Consider the following 21901-nt stretch of genomic DNA (forward strand, 5'->3'; position numbering starts at 1 on the left):
ACCCATCACACCACACTGCCAAATTTCTGAAAGCTCATAGCTATTACAGAGAGACAGAGGGGAAAAAAACTGTATTTAGTTGAGTTATGCATGTGTCATGTGGAAACAATTCAGGGAACAAATTTCGTTCTTGCTGTTAAAAATCTATGTAGGCTTCCACTATATGTTTGTAACCAAGAAGTTTACTTAATGTGTGAGTGATGTGAGAACAGGAGATATAATCAGAGATGTAGCAATGTATGGACAGCACATGTTGCTAAGACCAATTTTCTGAACATGAGAGCTGTCTGATTTTGTGCATCTCGGATGTCATTGGTGACTAGGTGTTCAGCTCAGTCCCAGATTAATAAGGTCACACTAAATTGCATAGCAGCCATTATTCTAGCACTTCCCATCCTCATCTGCTGCGTAAAACAGGCAGAATAAGAGAGGGCGTGGGTGGAAAAAAGGGATACAATGCAATAAGGAATTACCCAAAAGACCACAGGGAGTGTGTCTTATTCACAAGCACCATTCGCACCTAAAAAGCATGCAGTGGGAAAACAAGCAGTTACTGATTAGAGATAGGGAAAGAATTCTCAAGGCATCTGGCAGTGTAATCTTGAGGGAAAGTTTTGGAACCATGCTCATTATCTCATATATATATTCACACTCATGCTTCGCTGTCATTCCTAAGGGAAAACTTTAAATAAAATTATTGAGTTCTGCCACAGTTGTCCCTTTTTACACGTCTAGTACCGTGAAAGAAAAGATAAAGGAATCACGCATGATTTTCTTTAATTAGAACATGAGATGGCTCATACATATCTTACCCAGGTGAGACATTTACATAAGCATTCAAAATCATTTTACTAGCATTCGAGATTAACTGCATTGTAGAGAAGCATGGAGGAGGAAGTAAAGTCACATACTTGGAAACATGAGAACAGAGACAACTGAAATTACCAGAGCCAACTGCTCTCAGACATTAATAAAACATGCATAATATTTTTACAGTATACAGCAGTGTAGTCTTTTTACTCAGTGCTTTAAAAAAAATGTGTGTTGCTTTACCTGCACACTTGAGCCTGTTCATTATTCCAGTCAAGCTTTTTCAAGTGAAGTTTTTCTTTGTGCTCCTGAAATATAATCTCTGAATCATTTAAAAGGCCTTAGTCAGGCCATGATGTTGAAAAACTCTGTCTATGTCCACACTGGCCTTGTTTGAGAAACCAAACAAGGGGATCGATTTTCTCCTGTCTATAAAACTGTAACAGCTGGCCAGAGGCTCTATAATCTTGACTGAATTCTGTGATAGTAAAAGAAACCCAGTTAAGTCATTCAAGGTTTGGGATATAAACAAAGTAAAGAAATACAACTATTTGGTGACTTGCAGGAATGATTAATAAAATAGAGTAGCCCTTTAATATTTTTTCTCTAAATATATAAACAATAGCAAAAGAGAGAGAGTGTGGGTTGGTACTTGAGTGACCCCCACACAGGTCATGTACACAATATTAAAGAAATCTATCATCACAGGTATTTGTGATGTCCCAAAAAATGAAAGCATGATAAATAATTACAGATTTTTTTTTTCTTTAATGTCATATTGCAACTTGACAATGGACTGATTGTCTACTGCATTGTACTGCACATCCACTTTTCCACTGTATATAAAAGCTGCCTGTGTGAGAATTTTCAAGTGACCCCATTAATCTGGGTCTGAGATACACTAAAGGGCCCATGACATCTCAGATGCACAGAATCATCTTAATCAGCCCCCTAATTTTGTAGGATACAGTTACGGTCCTAGTACATAGTATTCATCAACCACTGCACCCCCACAAGCCATGTCACGTGATCTCCGCACCTGAATTACATTGTCGTGTAATTTACACATGCATTCACAAATCTCTATAATCACACTCCAAAATATATTGGAACATCTTTCCAGAAATATCGAGGTTATCTATCTATCTATCTATCTATCTATCTATCTATCTATCTATCTATCTATCTATCTATCTATCTATCTATCTATCTATCTATCTATCTATCTATCTATCTATCTATCTATCTATCTCTCTCTCTCTCTTTCTCTCTCTCTCTCTCTCTCTCTCTCTTTCTCTCTCTCTCTCTCTCTCTCTCTCTCTCTCTCTCTCTCTCTCTCTCTCTCTCTCTCTCTCTCTCTAACTAGTAGCATCTTACAAGGATAGTAAGACAATCTTGTATGTTAATGCATGTTGGTTCAAGCTCACCATTAAGCTTATTAACCATCTGCTCTCTTTACTCTTCATTGGTTCACTGGACCATGGTGGACCATATCTCCCTCTCTGACTTTTCTCTGTCTTCAGCTCATTCATCTCCTTTGCAACTGATGCTTCTTGCTTGGCTTATTTCATCTCAACTCCAACCAGAGGGACTGAGGGTTGAAGAGGGTTTAGACATGTGTATATTTGTGTGTGTGTGTGTGTGTGTGTGTGTGTGTGTGTGTGTGTGTGTGTGTGTGTGTGTGTGTGTGTGTGTGTGTGTGTGTGGGTGTGTGCACACATGTATTTCTATTCTCAGTGTGCCTGGTGGAGGGAATTAAATGTCACTCATAGAGATTGATGTGTACTGTGATAGTAGCTACAGAAAGAGCCACGAGGCTACCGAGATGGAGCAGCCTCCCCACCTCCCATTAGAATTTTGAATACACACATAAACACACTGTCTAAATTCATCTTTCACATTTTAAATCCTCAAATGCTAAAATACATACTTTCCTTATGCTTAATCATGCGCTGCAGACGAGTAGGATTGCAGTGTGCTTTGGTCATGCTAACCTGCACATTTCCTACTGTTTCACACTGACGTCTCTGCATACTGATGTGATTATGCAGCATAACGTACGAGTTGCTTACCCATGCATGTGTTGCAATGACAGGAGGCAATGTTTTTTTTGTTTTTTTTACTCCTAAATGGCATCAAGGTTCAGAAGAGGAGCATATTAAAGAATCCAAAGTGCTTCGATGCATTAGTGTGCAGCAGTGATTTATATTTTTTCAGCCCCCCCCTTTTTTTTTAATCTAAATAAATGTGACCCTTTTTTGTGTGTTATATGTGTGTTCTAGTTCATAGTAGTGAATACTAATAAATATGTATACAAAGATTTAAAAAAAGGACACTATATAAACTAAATTATCATAGAAGGTAAGTAAACAGCTAGAATAAAGATTATATTCAAGGTTAGGTTCAAGTTGACATACACAAGAGGCAGAGACAAACATACATGCCTTGCTCAAATTATTAAAGGTTCAGAATTCTTTATGGCATAGAAAGTGTTTTAGGTGAGCATTAAAGAAAACTGGTGTGTCAAATCAGATAGTGTTATATTGTACTGAGCTAATATGCTAGCATACTACCATTGTCCAGCCCTCTATTCAAGTCACTGGTCATGAAGTTGGCTATTTAAAGGGGTATCTTAATTACAAAATTAAATCCAGTGCTGTAGAACATTACAACAGACTACAATGCATCAAGAAATCATCAAGGCCTGCTATGGTCCCTAACTGGCAGTGTCATATTTTCTGAAGTCTCTCAGTAGCCAACTACTTCTACATGTGTCAGTAGATTGGTATATTTAATGTAGCTGCTAATTAATTACTTACATTTTTATTTAATTTAAAAAGAACCACTAGCTTCCTACAGTTCTGCTTAATGTACCATGACAGAAGCATGTGTGCTAAAGCCAGCACTTTTTGTATGACATTACAGTTAGTATTCTCTATTTCATTTCATGGTGCGTGCATAGTTGTGCCATCATATGAGTTGTGTGTTCCCAGTGTAATAATGTTTCTGGGTTCTTGCCAGCATTTCCAAATAGTGGACATCAGATATTGTATAGAAAAATAAATAAATAAATCCTGAGGAAATATAACTTTGGGATCAGACTTGCTACTTATTTTTACTTCTCCCTTTAGGGCCTCTGTACCCTTCTACTTTCTAGACACTTGCGATTAAGATGAAAGTGCTATTTTCTTTCCCCAGACTGCCTGATTGATGCCAAAATGATTTCCATTATAAATCCAAAATGGTTGATATTTTGAGGTTGAAAGTCTGTTACAGTAAGCTGGTTATCATGACTGTGCTCCTGTGAACCTAACATTATAATCAGTAAAGCTTGCTTGTTTTTTTGAACTGAGTGCCAGCTGTGCATGCTTGATTTGATTTCAATCATACACGCTATGCTTTTTTTTTTCTTTACCTTTCTTAAACTCTATAAGGTACAAAATTTGCTGGACAGATTTCTTCAACTTAACAGTTGTGTTTGAAAGTGTCAGGATTATGGACTTTGACTGTATTACCTAGCACCCGCATGTCACCTGGCTTTCACACATCACTGAGCCACTCAAACCAGCTCTGTGATATCAGAAATTAGCGCAAACATTCGCCTGTTTTATATTCACTGTTTATAGCCATGTTGCTTTACAATTTTAGTGGTTGGTTTGTTACTTATTTTCTCCTTTAAATAAAAATTGCACTTGCATTTGCCATCTTCTGAATTATGTGACAGTAGGTGTCTATAAACATCCTGTTCAATTGAATAGTCTTTTCTTTTTCTAATGATCTGTCACTGGGGGTTCATTTGAAATGTGCTAACGTTCTTTTACCTTATCAAAATCTTGGTTATGGCATCTGTACTTTTTTGTTTGCTTAACATCTTTAACAAGTCGCCATGATTTTAGAGCTGTACCCATGTTAGTATAATTAAATTGGTAATGATTTACATTTAGGTTTCATTAACATCATGTTATGCATGTGCAGTATTATGGCTGAATGTTTAGGCCATGAGATGAGAGCTCAGAAAGCATTTAACATTTAAAAAACATCCTGTCAAATTGGTGGTAAACAAATTTAGGAATTAAAAAATTCTTAAAAATAAAATTTTTTATCACTGCAAGACACATGAAAGTATTTCTGGCCACTTTGCCATATAGCCCAGATTAGTGTAGTGTTACAGTGATGGCTGACCTTTTGAAGATTCTCCTATCTCCTCACGTAATCTCAACTCAGATTCTTGGTCACCTTTTTACCAAGGCTATTCTCACTTTGAGTTCTCAGTTTGGCTGGGTGGCCAGCTCTAGACAGAGTCGTGTTGTCAACAACCGTCATCCATTTAAGAAACATTTAAACAGCTTTTGGGAAGCTTCAATGCAGCAGAATGGTTACAGATGGTTCAGAGAAATTCTATGCACCTGAGCTAAACTGCAAATTTACATCAGAATGTTATTTCAGGGTTTTTCCCCCCCTAATAATTAATTAGCTAAGTTGTAAGACAGATGGGGTTTGCTTTGCCATGATGCAGTATAAAGTGTATATTTATAAAAATAGATTTATTTATTGATAAAGACTCAAAGCACTTTTGTACACCACCCTGGACAAGGGTGCCTGCTAAATGCGACAAACGTAAATGTAAATAAAAATAAAACACATTAGCCAATGCAGGTGTGTTATATGTCAGATAGTTGCTTTTGTGTATTTTCCTCTTTGCTTCTTTGTCTTTGTTTTGCTTTGCTGTCTTTAGCTTCTTATCCTGTCCTGCTGTCATTCATAGTTAAATGGTGTCGAGAAACTAACCAATCGGGAAACAAGAACCTTTTTTTTTGTTTGTTTTCCCTTCTGTTTTATGCTAGCTCACTTGAGAGCAGGGAAAATTGTTTATGCAAGTATATTTCTTGATTGTTTAGACACCCTAGGTTAGAAGGCTGGTGCCAGCCTTTGTATTTTTTTTTATTAGTTTAACCTAGTATATTTAGCTAGTTTTTGTTTTGCTGTTTGGTAGTCACAGTGTAGAGTCATCCGTTCCCATTTCACAAATGTCTTTGGCAGTGTCTATGTTCTCCAAACACTGTAAAGCTAGTCTCTTTGTCATCCTTGGGGTGCTGTGTATGGGGTCTTCTATGTTTTCATGCAAGCCTGCATGTGTGGCGCAAAGCCACAAAGAGAGCGAGGGGAGAATCTTTGACATATGCTTTGTCCGTTACTGCTTGATATTGCTGTTGACTTTGTGATTGGGCTACAGCTGAAATCTACAGGGACTGGACATAGTAAAGTTTGCTTTTCTTTTCTGTATAAACAGAATATATATTCATATATTTTGCTTCTCAATATGCAGCAGAACTCAATAACAGTCTGTAGTCTATAGGAAGCCTTAGGGAGATACAGCTATACAGCTACAGCTATACTAGTGTCACATGAATCGGACAATAGGTCAAATTCATATACATAGACAATTACAAAAGCTATAGTGTGCATTTTTAGGACCAGTGTTTGTGTGCTTTTGATTCTGCTTTCAATTTCCTGCATTCCTGCAGTTTCTGCATGTGGAGATTTAAATAGAAAGAAAAACACCTTTGGTATTTTCGCATTTTAATGTCATCATTTTGTGGGCGTTAAGACAGTTTTATCGTGTGCTTGTTTAATTTATTTTGACACGTGTGTGTGTGTGTGCGTTTCGATCAATTTCTGCTCATTAAATTTCCCTTTGTAGACCTTTCTCTTCTTTTCCTACTATTGGTACAAGGGTTGAGTAATTATCTCTGACACTATCTGTGACATACACACACAGACACAAAGAAAAGTTGAATAATTATTTCTGACACTGCACGATACCCCTCTCCTTCATATGTGATTTCTTTTCTACAACATTTCAGCAATTATACAACATGTACCAATAATACAAATTTTGTAATTTGTAAGAAGACCTGTGAATTCTATTGCTGGGCTTCATTTTTCTCATTTTGCTCATTACAAGCTCATATACACCCACTGCACCAAAGCTACAAATGCAAGCAAAACTAGTATCCTTTTTGAACGAATGCTCATAATTAGCTGAATAGTCACAGCATTAATCTTCAGAAATGGTTCAAATAACAAATAACATTCTTGTTAAGTTGGCTCAGGTGAGAAAGTGAGGTGCGAAACCTCAAGAAACTCTTGAGGTTATCCAAGTTTCATAGGGTCAGAGTCACCTATCAACCACTCCATCTCCAGAACATGTAGACCTAAACTCTTTTTTGCCAAAGTGAAAAGTGTTTTTCAGAGACAGCTAATTTAGAATGCCACCTGCCCAGTCCCTGTGATCCCCTAGAGAGATGCTATCCATGATGCTGCAGTGGCTTCCCTTATATGTACACATTAAATCTAAGTGATTCCACTGTCTTTCAGTCCCTCCCAAAAGTTATGGAGAATTGGGTAGTGCACAGAGGGTGTCTCTCTGTTTGTAGTTTTTAGGGCTTAGTTGTATGAAAATTGTGTCTACCCTGTGTTGTGGGAAGTAGTAGCTTAGTGTTTAAGATTTTGGACATCTGATCAAAAGTTTGGGGGTTTAAATTTCAGCATTATCAAGCTGTTATTACTGGATAATGGTGTCAGCAAAATATCTACATACGTATATAAATATATAACTAAAAAAGAGCATGAGCACCACAAAGTTGTGTGGTTGCATAGCATGTGCTACACCTTACAATGTTAGTATAAGTAAAGTTAGTATCTTAAGAATCCAGTTTAATCTATCCAAAATCAGATTCTTCATATTCAATTGCCCTACTGTACAAGTACCAGGGCATGGACTTCATGGATCAGAGTAACAATTTACTGATACAGAATAAAGCCTGAGGCCCAAGAAAGCCAGAAGCCAACTGAGAATCTGACATTTGTTTCCTCCTGACATGATGTAGTCATTGCTTACTGATTACTGTTTTATGGTTGTAAATGATCATGCACCATGCTTCTGACCTTCATGAGCATTCTCGGTGGGATTCCACTGACTCTGTGGCTCTCCACTGACTTTTCCTATGTAGATAATTTTTCATTATATCAGCACAATAATTCCAACTGGAGAGGTAAATAATATTTTTCTTTTCTTTTTTGTTAGTAAGATACAGCAAAAAGTATGCATACAGTATATAACCTAATGTTTTAATTTTACTGTAGTCTATGAATATAAATATAACTCATTCATAAAGTAATAATACATTCATTGATAGCATTTGCTTTATAGAACTCTATTCTCTAACCTAAATTCTAATAAAAATAATAGAGATTAATGTAATTAACTGTATTTGAATTAAAAACAGTTTTTTCATCTATCTATCTATCTATCTATCTATCTATCTATCTATCTATCTATCTATCTATCTATCTATCTATCTATCTGTCTGTCTGTCTGTCTGTCTGTCTGTCTGTCTGTCTGTCTGTCTGTCTGTCTGTCTATTAAACCTTGAATTATAAAGAATTTACAAATTAGTAAAAGAAAAGTAGCCAAAGTAAAGCCACTGCAATCCTAACCAGGCAGTTACTAAGGATGCTGTAAATCATGCAATGCTAGATATTCATGTTAATAGATTTCTTTATTGTTATTGCACAGGGTACAACATAATTAAGTTTCAGTCCTGAAGGTGCATAGTAATGAAAATGAAATATAATAAAGTATTACAAATTTAAACATTAGTGATCCTTTAAAATATTAAGTTGTTACACATTGAAAGTCTTTGTACAGATTGTGGTTGGAAATAAAAAAAATGAGTGTTTTTTTTCTCTATCTGGATACTCAGTCAAACCTGTATGAAGCAAAATCTCTCTCCTGTGTAACTTATTCATATTGTATTGCAGAAACCCAAATCCTATTGCACACGCCCAGTTTTAAACTTGTGTACCTTGCAAACAAACAAAGAAATACTACTACTATTACTACTACTCAGTGGCGGGCAGTCAGGGCCGGCTAAGCCTTCTCTGCTGGCCTAAACACTATTAAAAGCACTAATCTAAATTAACAACCTAAATTCTAATATTTGTTTCATGAAAATCTATAGATTTATTCCCAACAGTTTATTATCTTCATTTCGTAGCGTTTCTCTTGGCTGCACTGCTTCCAGTACGTGTACGTGGATTTTAGATTTTTTGTCCAAGATTTCAGCCTCTATGTGCTGCCATAGGTTGTATTTTATTTCCATTTTTAATGTTTTTGTCATGTTATTAGACAAATATTGGTTCTGAACTGCTCAGGATGATGTAGGTGGCACAGTTGCGGTTGTAGTGTAGAGGTTTGGAGCTTGCTTTAGTAAAATGGTACTCACAAGAAGTCATATAATAAAAGTAGTACCTGTTCTAGCATGCATCTGTGGACAAAAGTGAGCTCTATGAATATAAGGTTTACATGGGTTGGCATTAAAGGACCTCTGACTTTAACACTATTAAACAGCTTTGCGATGATCCCCAGGCCTCCTCACCCTACATCAGTACCTAATGCCTTTGTGAATGAGCACAAATCTTCACAACCACACTCCAAAGTCTAGTGAAACATCTTCTCAGAAGAGGTTGTTATAACAGAACATGGGCACTAAATGTGTAATGGGATGCTCAAAAAGCTCATGCAAATCTTATTGTCATGTGTCCACAAACTTTTGTTTATATAGTGTAGTGCAATTCAACAATGACAGAATCAAGAATCAAAATGTCATAATCATAATGCATTTTGCCCAAACTGCTTGGCATATAACAAAATATGTTGTGAAAGCCCTTACTGCCAGCAGACTCAAACCTTTTACAAAAAAGGGAATTATTGACTTATTTGATGAGTTGCAAACAATGCACACAGGCCAAGACCATTATAGTTTTATCAAGTGGATAAATCTTGCATGTGAATGAACTACTAAACACCCCTGGGACAGCGAGCCAGAGCCAGTTAACAAACCTTGTATTAATGCAATCAGTTTGCCTAAAAGATGCCCAGCTAAGTGGGTTTTCCAGGGACACACGCTGAATAAATATAATGCTGTTATATAATGCTGACTAATAGAAGACTAATCAATTCAGTTTGTAATCAAATAGTGACTTGATATATATGATACCCTAAATAATAACTACACTGTATAGACAAAAATTTGTAGACACCTGGCAATAAAATGTATTTGTGCTTTTTTAACATCTTGAACCACATTTAATCCTCATCTGCTGGGATTAGTGAATACAAATGAAGCAGGTTTTATTACAGTGTTATAACTATTGAATAAAGCATTCATACTATGTATTAAATATGAACTTGACACTTAGTTAGTATTCATAGTACCATACAAACACACAATTACAATTAGCATTATATCTTTATTTTGGTTGGATGTAAATATTAATTACATGCAAACTATGCATCTCTTGAGGGGTTTAATCATCATATGATTTCAAGCTGTCCCAAAAAGAAAGATGACCAACATGAAACAATTATTTTTATATATTTGCTGCCATGGCGTATGTCTACTGTTTGTTACAATACAAGTGTTCATTCATCTTTATTTATTTGTTTACCACTAGAGCATGCTAAATGCCATTCTACACTAATAGTGCATACTGATGTCCTTTTATATTTCTGTTCCAGCTACCCTATGATTCAACAGGTGTCATCACCTATATCACCTACATACGTTATACTAATGTTTCTTAGATATATGTCACACAAATGTTATTTTTAAAGATCTTATAAGATTGCTGAAATTACAGCTTGTCTAGGCAACAAGTAAAAAAAAAAAAAAAGCTTTTTTTTTTTTTTTTTAAATAAACTAATCACGATGAATGAATAGCAACATTTCATAAATGTTTTGTTGTTACTTCAATTGCTCTTCCACTTGTCCTTCCCCTCCAGGTGTTCATATGAGTGATGTGAGGCTGAATGGATACATGCACTAATGAGATATAGATTAAAAAGCAAACTAATTAAAAGACTCATTAAAGCTAGAGAAAGGCACCGCCCTACAGAAAACGAGAAATATCTCCACTTAAGAGTCTCAATTACCAATCTGTCCTTGTAGAAAATGACATTAACACTTCACTTTTATATGTCCCTGGAAAAAGGGGGAAAACACAAATGGAAAAAAAAAATCAGGTACTCAAATTATTCAGGGAAACAGGAAGGATTTTTGCATGTGACTGCTCCGAAGTTCAGGACATCTCTTTGTAAATGGTTTAAATGCTTGACGTTTTTTTAACAGGCAACCAGCATTGATACTTTCTACTAACTAAAGTTCTTATTTTAATAGTAGTTACTTAAAAAAAAATAAAAATAAGTAAAGTAAGTAAAAAATACTTTGAAACATAAATAAAGAGTGATGACTAGAAACCCAGACTCACCAAGGGGTTAACATGCAAATATTAATGCATTTCATCAAGACTTCTCAACACATCCATGTGTATGTATAAGGCATTAAGCACAGTGGTATAATTATTTATAAAAACACACCGGGTAATATATTATATGTCATGTTCATTAGACATCTGAGCATTTTTAGTGCATTCAATAGTGCATTAAGCTAAGTTAAATACACATGAGACCTGTTCTGACCTGTAATGAATATACTTGGAACTTATTGTGGAGCTTACACTTACCAGTTCCGAGCACATATATGTATGCAACGCACCCGCACACGCACACAGGCACACACACACACACACACACACACACACACACACACACACACACACACACACACACACACACACACACACACACACACACACACACACACACACACGACTCATTGGGTTTCCAACTCTTTTTCCATCAAGGATCCCCTTTTATTATTTCTGCCACACACCATCCCCTGGCACCACCCTGTATTCACAAACTGGTACTTGACCATGTCCCTATTTCCACATCCATGTCAACAATTTATAATCCTTAATAAAAATGGCCATAATATTTTATTGTAAATAAATAAATAAATAATATTTATAATGTTTATAATGCCTGAAGGAATGCAACAAGCAAAGTGCTTTAGAACTGTGCTGTGAAACATTTTCTTTTGCTTCTAATGAGTTTACATGAAAGAGCATTAGATAGAGACAGAGAGAAAGAGAGAGAGTCTTGTCATGTCATGTTATAATGTCAATAATACTACTTTGAATTTAATCTTTCATTTAAAAATGTAATCAGTTGGATGAATGGATCAGTAAGCACTTGCATAGTGAAATAAATAAACAACTGAATAAATAAATAAGAAAGAAATCAAATAGTTTGATGGGGTTTAGCAGGCAGTGTGTGCTTTTAAGCTTTTATTATTATGGTATCATTGTCACAATGTCATATTGTGAATGTGCATAGAGAAATCAAATCCAACTCTACCTAACAATCCCGGATTATGTATTTCAACAGAGGTTAAGACTGTGCCTTAATGAAAACAATACTTAAACATATGGAATATATCAGTTAACCTTATGAACTCCAAGTGGAATTACTTTTATACACAAAAGCCTGAGCTCGACTTCTGTCCTGCTTCAGTTTTTGCTTCAGAATGTCACAGTACACATTGGATCCATGTTTCCCTCAATAAACCACAGATGCCCAGTTCCAGCAGCACTCATGCAGCCCCAGACCATGATGCTACCACCACCATGCTTGACTGTAGGCAAGACACAATTTTCTCGGTTCTCCTCACCAGGGCGTTGCCACACATGTACAAGTTTATCTTAATCTCATCAGACCACAGGACATGGTTCTAGTATTTCATGCTCTTGGACTGGTTGTTTTCAGCAAAGTGTATGCAGGCTTTCTTGTGAGCCAGCTTCAGAAGAGACCAGAAGAGTCCTTCCAGGATGATGGCCATTCAAACCGACTTGTAAAGCAATGCTGGCAGCACTCGTGTCTATTTTCTGAAGCCAGCGTCTGACTCGATCGACCCTTGCGAGGCCTGTGGAACCTGTCAAGAAAAACCTCTGTTTGACCCTGACCACTGTACTGTACTTAGTTTCAGGGTGTAACTGATCTTCTTATAATCTTAGTCATGTTTGTGTAGAGCAACAATTCTAATTCTCAAATCCTCAGAGAGTTCTTTGACATGAGTTGCCATGTTGAACATCCAATGGTCACTATGAGAGAATTGTGTTCAAAGCACCAAATCATAGCTGCTCGTTTACAAGATACACACATTTATAGGGTCCTGGGAAGCAGACAAAAACATGAACATGATGAACATGAAGGACACGTAGCTTTGCATAGTTAAATGATATATAGCTGTATCACATAAGGGTGCATTCACTTTTGTTGCCAGCTATTTTGACAATAATGGCAATATGTTGAGTTATTTTGAGAGGACAGTACATTTATACTGCTATATAAGCTGCACTCTGACTACTCTAAAATATATCCAAGCTTCATTTCTATTGTATTGTCACTTGATAAGATCAAATAGTTGCTGAAATGTGAGGGATGTTGTCACTTTTGTGAGATACTGTGTGTGTGTGTGTGTGTGTGTGTGTGTGTGTGTGTGTGTGTGTGTGTGTGTGTGTGTGTGTGTGTGTGTGTGTGTCAGTGTGTCAGAGAACCACCAGCCACGCCTCCCTCCTGCACTCAGCACACTCGCTCAGCCTCTCCTTCCTACTAATCACCCACACCTGTCTCTAATCTACACTCCTCTTTATAAGGCCCCTTTTCCACTCGCTCATAGTCCAAACTACAGTTTGCACTATAGATCATGCCTGGACTTCCTATGCTCTGTACCTGCTTTCTGGTGTTTGCTTTTCTGGAAGCTCCTGCTTCTTATACTAAGGCAAATAAAGCTAACTGACTTTATTCCTTTATTCTAACTGACCTTTTTCCAAACTGTTTCCACAAAGCTGGAGGCACTCAATTGTACTGGACGTCTTTAGATGCGCTATAATAAAATCTTGCATTTATTTGAACTAAAAAAAACCCAAACCTGTTCCAGCATGGCAGTGCCCCTGTGCACAAAGTGAGCTCCTTGAAGATCTAGTTTACATGCTTTGTAGAGAAAGATCCTAAGTGGTCTGCTATAGAGCTCTGATCTCATCCCTACTGAAAACCTTTGGGATGAATTGGAAAGCTGACTGCACCCCAGGTCTCCTTACCTACATCACTACCTGCCTTTTGTAATACCCTTGTGGCTGATGAACACACTCCATAAACACACTCCAGAATATAGAATAATAGAAGATACAGCTTCCCAGAAGAGTGGAGGGAAATATAAGAACACATTTGGAGTAAATGTGTAATGCAATGCTCAAAAATCACATACCACACTTATGACCAGGTGACCCAATACATTTGGCAATATAGTGTACACAGTATATATATATATATATATATATATATATATATATATATATATATATATATATATATATATATATATATATATATATATATATATGTGAATATAAATGAGGACATATGTGCTATTAATGAGACCTTCTAATGCAGATTGATTTATTTAATGCTGTGTGTGTGTGTGTGTGTGTGTGTGTGTGTGTGTGTGTGTGTGTGTGTGTGTGTGTGTGTGTGTGTGTGTGTGTGTGTGTGTGTGTGTGGACACTTTCTGTGCCATATTTTAAACTGTATAATAAATCTGTCACAGACACAATGAAGGCCACTTTCTCAAGGGTTAGAACAATTCAAGGTCTAAGGCAAAAAGAAAGAGTAATGTCACTGAGTGGTGGTGTGCCTGGGGCTCATACTTTTGTTTTGATTGCATATGATTTTTATGCTAATATGAGCACAGGCCTTAATTTTTGAGAATCCTCGTCAGGCTCGGTTGTGTTTGCTTGAAAAAGTTCTTATGTCGGCACTGCAACCATGGTTCTAATAGGTATTAGAAAGCAGTCTGGCATTATTATAATAAAAAAAAAGCCTCAGAGAGAAATTGGATTCATTTAAAAGTGTTGTATCACTGGCACAGTGTGTGTGAGAGAGAGACAGAGAGAGAGAGAGAGAGAGAGAGAGAGAGAGAGAGAGAGAGAGAGAGAGAGAGAGAGAGAGAGAGAGAGAGAGAGCATAATGAAGGTTGAAGTGCATGTTGCATTTCTGTGATCTTTGAACTACGTCTCATGATCCAGTGGAAGAACAGCAGTTGTCACTGCCAACACTTTTATTAAAACTCCAATTAGAGCTGGTTTGGATCAATTTGTAAATCCACCTCCACATTTTGTGGAAAGTTAGTGGTGTGGTCAAGATCAATGGCCACTCAGGGGAGGAGAGGGAGACGGATCTGAGCTATTTCTCGCTTCCACACATTTCATTGATCAGAAGAATGAGTGGTTTTCGAATACATGTATGTGTGTGTGAGAGAGAGAGAGAGAGAGAGAGAGAGAGAGAGAGAGAGAGAGAGAGAGAGAGAGAGAGAGAGAGAGAGACATTAATAGGTAAAATATATCAGTTCATTCTGATGCAAATTCAAAATAAACATATGGTCATGGTGAGGGCATGCACACATGCATCACCTAATTCTGTTTATAACAAATTTAATGGAATATACTGTATACAGTTATAGCATCCAAAAACTGCCATCATGTTTTTATCAGGTGTGTTTCTCACTATGGTAAAAAAACAAACAAAATAAAAACATGTTCCCATCATCAATCACACACCCCCCCACACACACATTTTATGTTGCAACCTCATGCTAAAATCATTTAACCTGCTTTTTTTTCACACCAGTCTACACTCCGTACCTCATAATGACAAAAAGCACATTTGTGATGACACTGCAAATGTATTCAGTAGAAAGCGTTTACTTATCATATTAAAATTCAAGAAGTATTCAGACAAATTGTTGTGACACTTGAACTGTAGCTCAGGTGTATCACATTTCTCTGGATCATCTTCGAGATATTCCTAGACTTTGACTGGACTCTACCTGGAGCACTTAAAGGAAGAAGGACAAGCAGGAGCCAGATGGTCACTCTAATTGACCTTCAGAGAACATGTGTGGAGATAGGAAGGAACTTGTTGAAGGTCAACCATCACTGTAATACTCCACTGATCTAGGCTTAATGGCACAGTGGCCAGACAGATTCCTCTCCTCTCCTCAATGCATGACACAATTGCTTTGATGTTATGGAGTATAGCTTAGTGTGGAAAAAGAAATTAAAGCATTTTAGCATATCTATCTTTATGTTATAGAAAAACAGATAGCAGATGGAAACACACTAGCTCATTTAATTACACTTGAATTAATTATTTTGGGGGAAAAAACACCTCTGTATATGGGTGACATTTACAAATGCATTACAGTGTATATATTGTAGATCATCAATATACTTCATGCTATATAATGCTGTAGTCTCTGCATAGTTTGTCTCAATTTGAGATCATATTTGTTCTTATGTATTGTGAGAATTTCTTTGTCGTCTCACACACGCCCACAACCCCCCACCATTTCAACCCACAGAATAACACACACTGACCTGTCTTTAACTCCAACATCCCTGCTGTTCAATCTTATGTTGTAAACACATACATACATCTGTCATCTGCCATTGTGGGTGCATTTACTTCTTTTTACACCTACTCACTGCCTCTGTTTGCTTATGTTTTTCATGAGAAATACTGGCCCAGAGGGACACAACCATAATTTTATGCAAATCTATTAAAAAAAGAAAACCTGCTCTGACACACAAATGCATCAGTGTTGGTCCAATGCACAATGCTTCTTGCACAATAGACACATAGACACACACAAAAACAAAACAAACAAATATTACTTGTTTATTATTTTTATACTATTTTGATTATTAAGTTATTTAAGATTATATATAATTCTTAAACACATTAAAATATTATTAATATTAAATAGATAATATATTTTTAATTAATATTCTATCAAATATACATATATAACTTATTTAACAAAATTTTTTATATAATATTAATGTTTCTAAACTCTGGCAAACATCCAAAATTTTGAATATATAAATGAAATAAATTAAAATAAAAGTCTCTATAACCTAGACACTTCATTTCCCAGGAGGGAATTTACTCAGACAGCAACCTGGCAAAACACTACTGTGCCAAAGATCACAAACAAAGTAGTTAAACTCTCTTATCCTAACTTTCAAAACTTTTAGGTACAGTGATTAGGAACAGGAACTCCTGTTCTCGTGCGTGCCCCGCCCGCATGCAGCTGCTCGCAATCGGGCTTCACGAGGAGCAGCTGAGACTCATCTCCGTTTCCCCTTACGCCACCCATATAAACCCCACGCTGACCATCACGAACGGTCGGTTATTGAATGTACGTGTGTGTTGTTTCGTTTTGGTCTGTGCAGGTTCCTGGTGGCTCGCTGCTCCGCGTATGCTTCCCACGCTACGCAGCAGCTACTTCCTGATTCCTTGTTTTCTCCACAGCGGCATGTGCGTTTCCTGTCGCTCCTAGAACTTCTGACACTTCTCCTTCTCTGCCGCCGGGCCGCACCCCGCACCGTGGATGTTATTGTGTTTGTTTCTTTTGTATTTCGGACTGCCGTGTGCCGGTTTATCCCGCTCTGCGGGTGCTTTATGTTGGCTCTGCCTTTTTGTATGAATAAAACGGCGGCTTATATTTCTGCCTCCGCCTCCATCTATGCCGCGTGACAGAATAACCCCTGAAAAGGAATAAAGAACTGGAGAAAAGAGGAAAGGACATGATCGGATTAACGCCGTGTTCCCGGCGCGAATAGCACCTCGTTAAGCGGGTTCGCTCGGCCGCGATTCCGAAGCAGCCAAGCCCCGCCCCCAGGAAAACCCGGAAGCTCGCGGCCGACTCTTGGTCATTATTCGGCGGCGCCACACCCCTACGATGACGTCACGGGATTCCCAAAGCGCTTCTCTGGCCACAAAGCAGAATGGGGCAAATTTTTACGGAGCGTACTTGACTTTATGGAGTTGAATGCGTTCTGCTACCCGACGGAGAGAACCAGGGTCGCTTCAGTCTTCTCTCTCCTGACGGGGGAATCCCTCACTCTCGCCGTACAGCTATGGGACGTGTATGGGGGTGAGTTTGGCACGTGCAGCCGGTTCCTACAGCTTCTCACCAGGGGACTCGGGTTAATCACGGCTGATCTTCAGCTCCTCTCACCCGCCTCTGAGAACACGGTCCCATCCCAGGACCTCTCTGCTCCGCCCCAGGACCTCCCGGAAAGCTCTGCTCCGTCCCAGGACCTCCAAGAAAGCGCTGCTCCGTCCCAGGACCTCCAAGAAAGCTCGGCTCCGCCCCAGGACCTCCAAGAAAGCTCGGCTCTGCCCCAGGACCTCCAAGAAAGCTCGGCTCCGCCCCAGGACCTCCAAGAAAGCTCCGCCCAGCTCCAGGTCCCTCCAGAAAGCTCCGCCCAGCTCCAGGTCCCCCCAGAAAGCTCCGCCCAGCTTCAGGTCCCGCCAGAAAGCTACGCCCTGCTCCAGGTCCCTCCAGAAAGCTCCGCCCAGCTCCAGGACCCGCCAGAGAGCTCCGCCCAGCTTCAGGTCCCGCCAGAGAGCTCCGCCCAGTTCCAGGTCCCGCCAGAGAGCTCAGCCTCGCTCCAGGCTCCGCCAGAGAGCTCAGCCTCGCTCCAGGCTCCGCCAGAGAGCTCAGCCACGCTCCAGGTTCCTCCAGAGAGCTCCACAGCTCCGCCTTTAGGTTCCTTCCGAGAGCTCAGCCTCTCCGCTCCAGGTTCCTCCCGAGAGCTCCGCCTCTCCGCTCCAGGTTCTCCAAGAGAGCTCCGCCTCTCCGCTCCAGGTTCTCCAAGAGAGCTCCGCCTCTCCGCTTCAGGTTCTCCAAGGGAGCTCCGCCTCTCCGCTCCAGGTTCTCCAAGGGAGCTCCTCTCCGCCTCCGAGTGACCCCGTGGGCTCCTCTCCGCCTCCGAGCGACCCTGAGAGCTCGGTTCAGCTCCAGTGTCCCGAGGAGTGCCCCGCTCAGCTCCAGTGTCCCGAGGAGTGCTCCGCTCAGCTCCAGTGTCCCGAGGAGTGCTCCGCTCAGCTCCAGTGTCCCGAGGAGTGCTCCACTCAGCTCCAGTGTCCCGAGGAGTGCTCAGCTCAGCTCCAGTGTCCCGAGGAGTGCTCCGCTCAGCTCCAGTGTCCCGAGGAGTGCCCCGCTCCGCTCCAGCATCCCGAGGAGGGCTCGGTTCCGTCTCAAGACCCCCGTAAGGGCTTGGCTCCGCTCATGGATCTCCAGACGAGCTCCTCTTCGCTCCCAGGCTGCCCAGCAGGCTCCAACCTGCTCCTGAGGGTCCCAAAGAGTGCCCCTTCCCCCAGGGGTTTCCCTGTGTGCTCACCTCGACTCCAGAACTGCCAAAGGGAAGTCAAACCGCTGCCCCTGGGCTCCACCGAAGGCGACGGCTCACCCCACAGTCCTGCAGAAGGCGAAGTGATGCCTCAGAGCTACTCTCCGGACAATGTCTGGCTCCCGAGCTCCTCCCACGGCGACGTCTCGCTCCCGAGCTCCTCCCACGGCGACGTCTCGCTCCCGAGATCCTAGCACGGCTACCTCTCGCTCCCGAGCCCCTCCCACATGGCACTCCAGGGGTCCTCTAAGGGCGTCGCTCGGCCTCCTGACTCCGCCGAGGACGTCCTCCAACCTCCAGCCGGGGTCGTAAAAGCACCTCCCAGTTCCGGTTCTCCACAGAGGAGGTCGCTCCGTCTCTGAAGACCACCGGGGACTTTGTTCCGTCTCCGGCCTCCATCTAGGGGGGCTACCAGCCGGTAAGCCTCGCTAATGGCTCACCCCCGCCTCCGGCTGTCTGTCCCTTCCAGGTCCCCGTGGGTGAGAAGGCTCGGGTCCAGACCTCCGGCGAGGACGTCTCACAGCTGTCGGCCTCCAATGAGGGCGTTGCTCCGCCTCCAGTCTTTCCCGTGGGCATCGTGCAGCTCCTGGTCCCCGTAGGTGTCGTCTCTCCATCTCCAGTCGACGCCTGGGGTTTTGCTCCGTTTCTGCCCACAGCGCTGGAGGGTACTCCGCTCCTGGTCCCTGTAGGTGACGTCTCTCCGTCTCCGGTCGACGCCAGGGGTTTTGCTCCATTCCTGGCCGCAGCGTTGGGATGTGCTCCGCTCCTGGGTCCCGCGGTGTCCATGGTCCCCTTCCGGCTCTTCTTACAGGGGGTCGCTCCGCTTCAGGTCCTTCCCGGCTCTCCCCGGCTCCGTGGCAGTCCCTACCTGGTCTCTTTCGGCCCTGGACGATCAGGGGGGCCGTCCTCCGAGTGCCCCGGCCCTCCGGGCTTTCTGTGGGTTGGGGGCGTCCGGTGCCGCCCCGTCTGGGGGGGGGGGGAAGACAGCCCCCTTCGGAGGCTGTCTTTCCCGGGGATTCCCTGACGCACCGCGCTCCTGTTCTCGTGCGTGCCCCGCCCGCATGCAGCTGCTCGCAATCGGGCTTCACGAGGAGCAGCTGAGACTCATCTCCGTTTCCCTTTACACCACCCATATAAACCCCACGCTGACCATCATGAACGGTCGGTTATTGAATGTACGTGTGTGTTGTTTCGTTTTGGTCTGTGCAGGTTCCTGGTGGCTCGCTGCTCCGCGTATGCTTCCCACGCTACGCAGCGTCTACTTCCTGATTCCTCGTTCTCTCCACGGCGGCGTGTGCGTTTCCCGTCGCTCCTAGAACTTCTGACACTTCTCCTTCTCTGCCTGCCGCAGCGCACCCTGCACCGTGGATGTTATTGTGTTTGTTTCTTTTGTATTTCGGACTGCCGTGTGCCGGTTTATCACACTCTGTGGGTGCTTTATGTTGGCTCTGCCTTTTTGTATGAATAAAACGCCGGCTTATATTTCTGCCTCCGCCTCCATCTATGCCGCGTGACAGTTTGTAGTCTTGCTCTGGATGGGGTTTTTCGCAGTGGTTGTTGGGGTCTGGTTCATGGGTTCAAAATTGCAATGAAAAAAAGAAATCAGCAGAGAAACTGTAATTGTGTCTCACTCTTATGCCTCTCTCTCTTAATTATTCTCAGTGTGAGCCAGCCATGTGCTTAGTAATTATTATTTTTTCTAAATCAGTACATATGTAGTACTAATAGTTCATCAATATATACATTATATAGACAAAGGCATTGTGACACCTAACTTTCAGAGTCATACTGTATGTAGTTTTTCCTCAAACCTGGAGCCACACAATGACTTTGGATGTAATGTGGCAGCACTGCATTTCCCCTACACTTGAACTATGAGACCTGTCCCAGCATGATCATAACCCTGTGCCCAATGCGATCTTGTGGCCTGTTATAGAGCTCTAATCTCAACCCTATTGAACCTTTGGGATGAATTGGAACACTTACTGCACCCCAGGCCTCCTAAACATATCTCAGTGCCTGACTTTGCTAAAGCCCTTGTGGATAAATGAGCACAATTCCCAACAAGAACACTCCAAAATCTATTGGAACATCATCCACCCAAAAAGCACAAATGAATATAATGATCAGGTGTCCACAAAAAAAGTGCTTATGGCATTTTATAAAAGCTCCATTCTACAAGAAATGACCGCTCATGCATAAAAATAAGATAAAACACAACAGCTGGGTTTTGGCATGTTTATTATTCAACACATACTAATTAAAAAAGGTTAAAGTATTTCATATGTGTCAGTGTGACATTGTTACGGGGATAAAACCTTGAGGTATGACAATGAAATAGCCAGACATTTCACCAAACAGGCCAGTTTGTGGTTACAAGTAAGTAGGTATGAAAAATGTATTTAGTGCACAGTTCCATCATGTAGTAATTACACAGAATGGTTCTACCTGATGTTGCTGTCTATGTATGTTTTTCACTTTAATTCTTTAGCCAGGATGCTTCCTGCTTAAGAACCCTTCTCTTACTGATTTATATCTGATTGTATTTTAATAAAAGTATGTAGCTGAGATATAATTCAAAATGTATCTTTACTTTAAAATAGATTTTGTGTTTTTTAATTAATTCATGTTTATATCATGTTATTCTAATAGAATTTCATTATTATTTTTTCGCTTACCTGTTTTAAATCATATTTTGGTTTCTGGCTGTTTTGATGAACAAAATCTGTTGATTATGGATCTTGAGAGCTTTGTTAATTCTTTTAAATAGGAAACACAATCGGGGGAAGATCAGATACTTACAGTTACTGACTAGTGCCTATACAGTCAAGGGGAAATAATTATTCAAACACTTATGATTGTTATTTTT

At 40.6% G+C, this 21901-nt stretch overlaps 3 protein-coding genes across 5 annotated transcripts in view; all 3 read left to right on the top strand.

Annotated features, from left to right (window-relative positions):
- dab1a (DAB adaptor protein 1a) overlaps positions 1–21901 on the top strand; it is a 389113-nt gene that overhangs the window by 123726 nt on the left and 243486 nt on the right. The gene's annotated exons all lie outside the window — the stretch shown is intronic.
- On the top strand, positions 16920–19310 carry LOC310738431 (uncharacterized protein; the record flags this gene model as incomplete). The annotated part of the gene is made up of 4 exons (XM_083563416.1): positions 16920–17019; positions 17068–17152; positions 17458–18355; positions 18390–19310. The coding sequence occupies 4 exons, from the start codon at positions 16920–16922 to the stop codon at positions 19224–19226; spliced, it is 1920 nt and encodes a 639-aa protein (XP_083419542.1). The 3' UTR covers positions 19227–19310.
- On the top strand, positions 19260–20168 carry LOC310738432 (uncharacterized protein; the record flags this gene model as incomplete). The annotated part of the gene is made up of 3 exons (XM_083563417.1): positions 19260–19340; positions 19436–19631; positions 19722–20168. The coding sequence occupies 3 exons, from the start codon at positions 19260–19262 to the stop codon at positions 20054–20056; spliced, it is 612 nt and encodes a 203-aa protein (XP_083419543.1). The 3' UTR covers positions 20057–20168.

Source organism: Silurus aristotelis (genome assembly GCF_946808225.1).
Source record: "Silurus aristotelis genome assembly, chromosome: 15".
NCBI classification, from domain to species: domain Eukaryota; kingdom Metazoa; phylum Chordata; class Actinopteri; order Siluriformes; family Siluridae; genus Silurus; species Silurus aristotelis.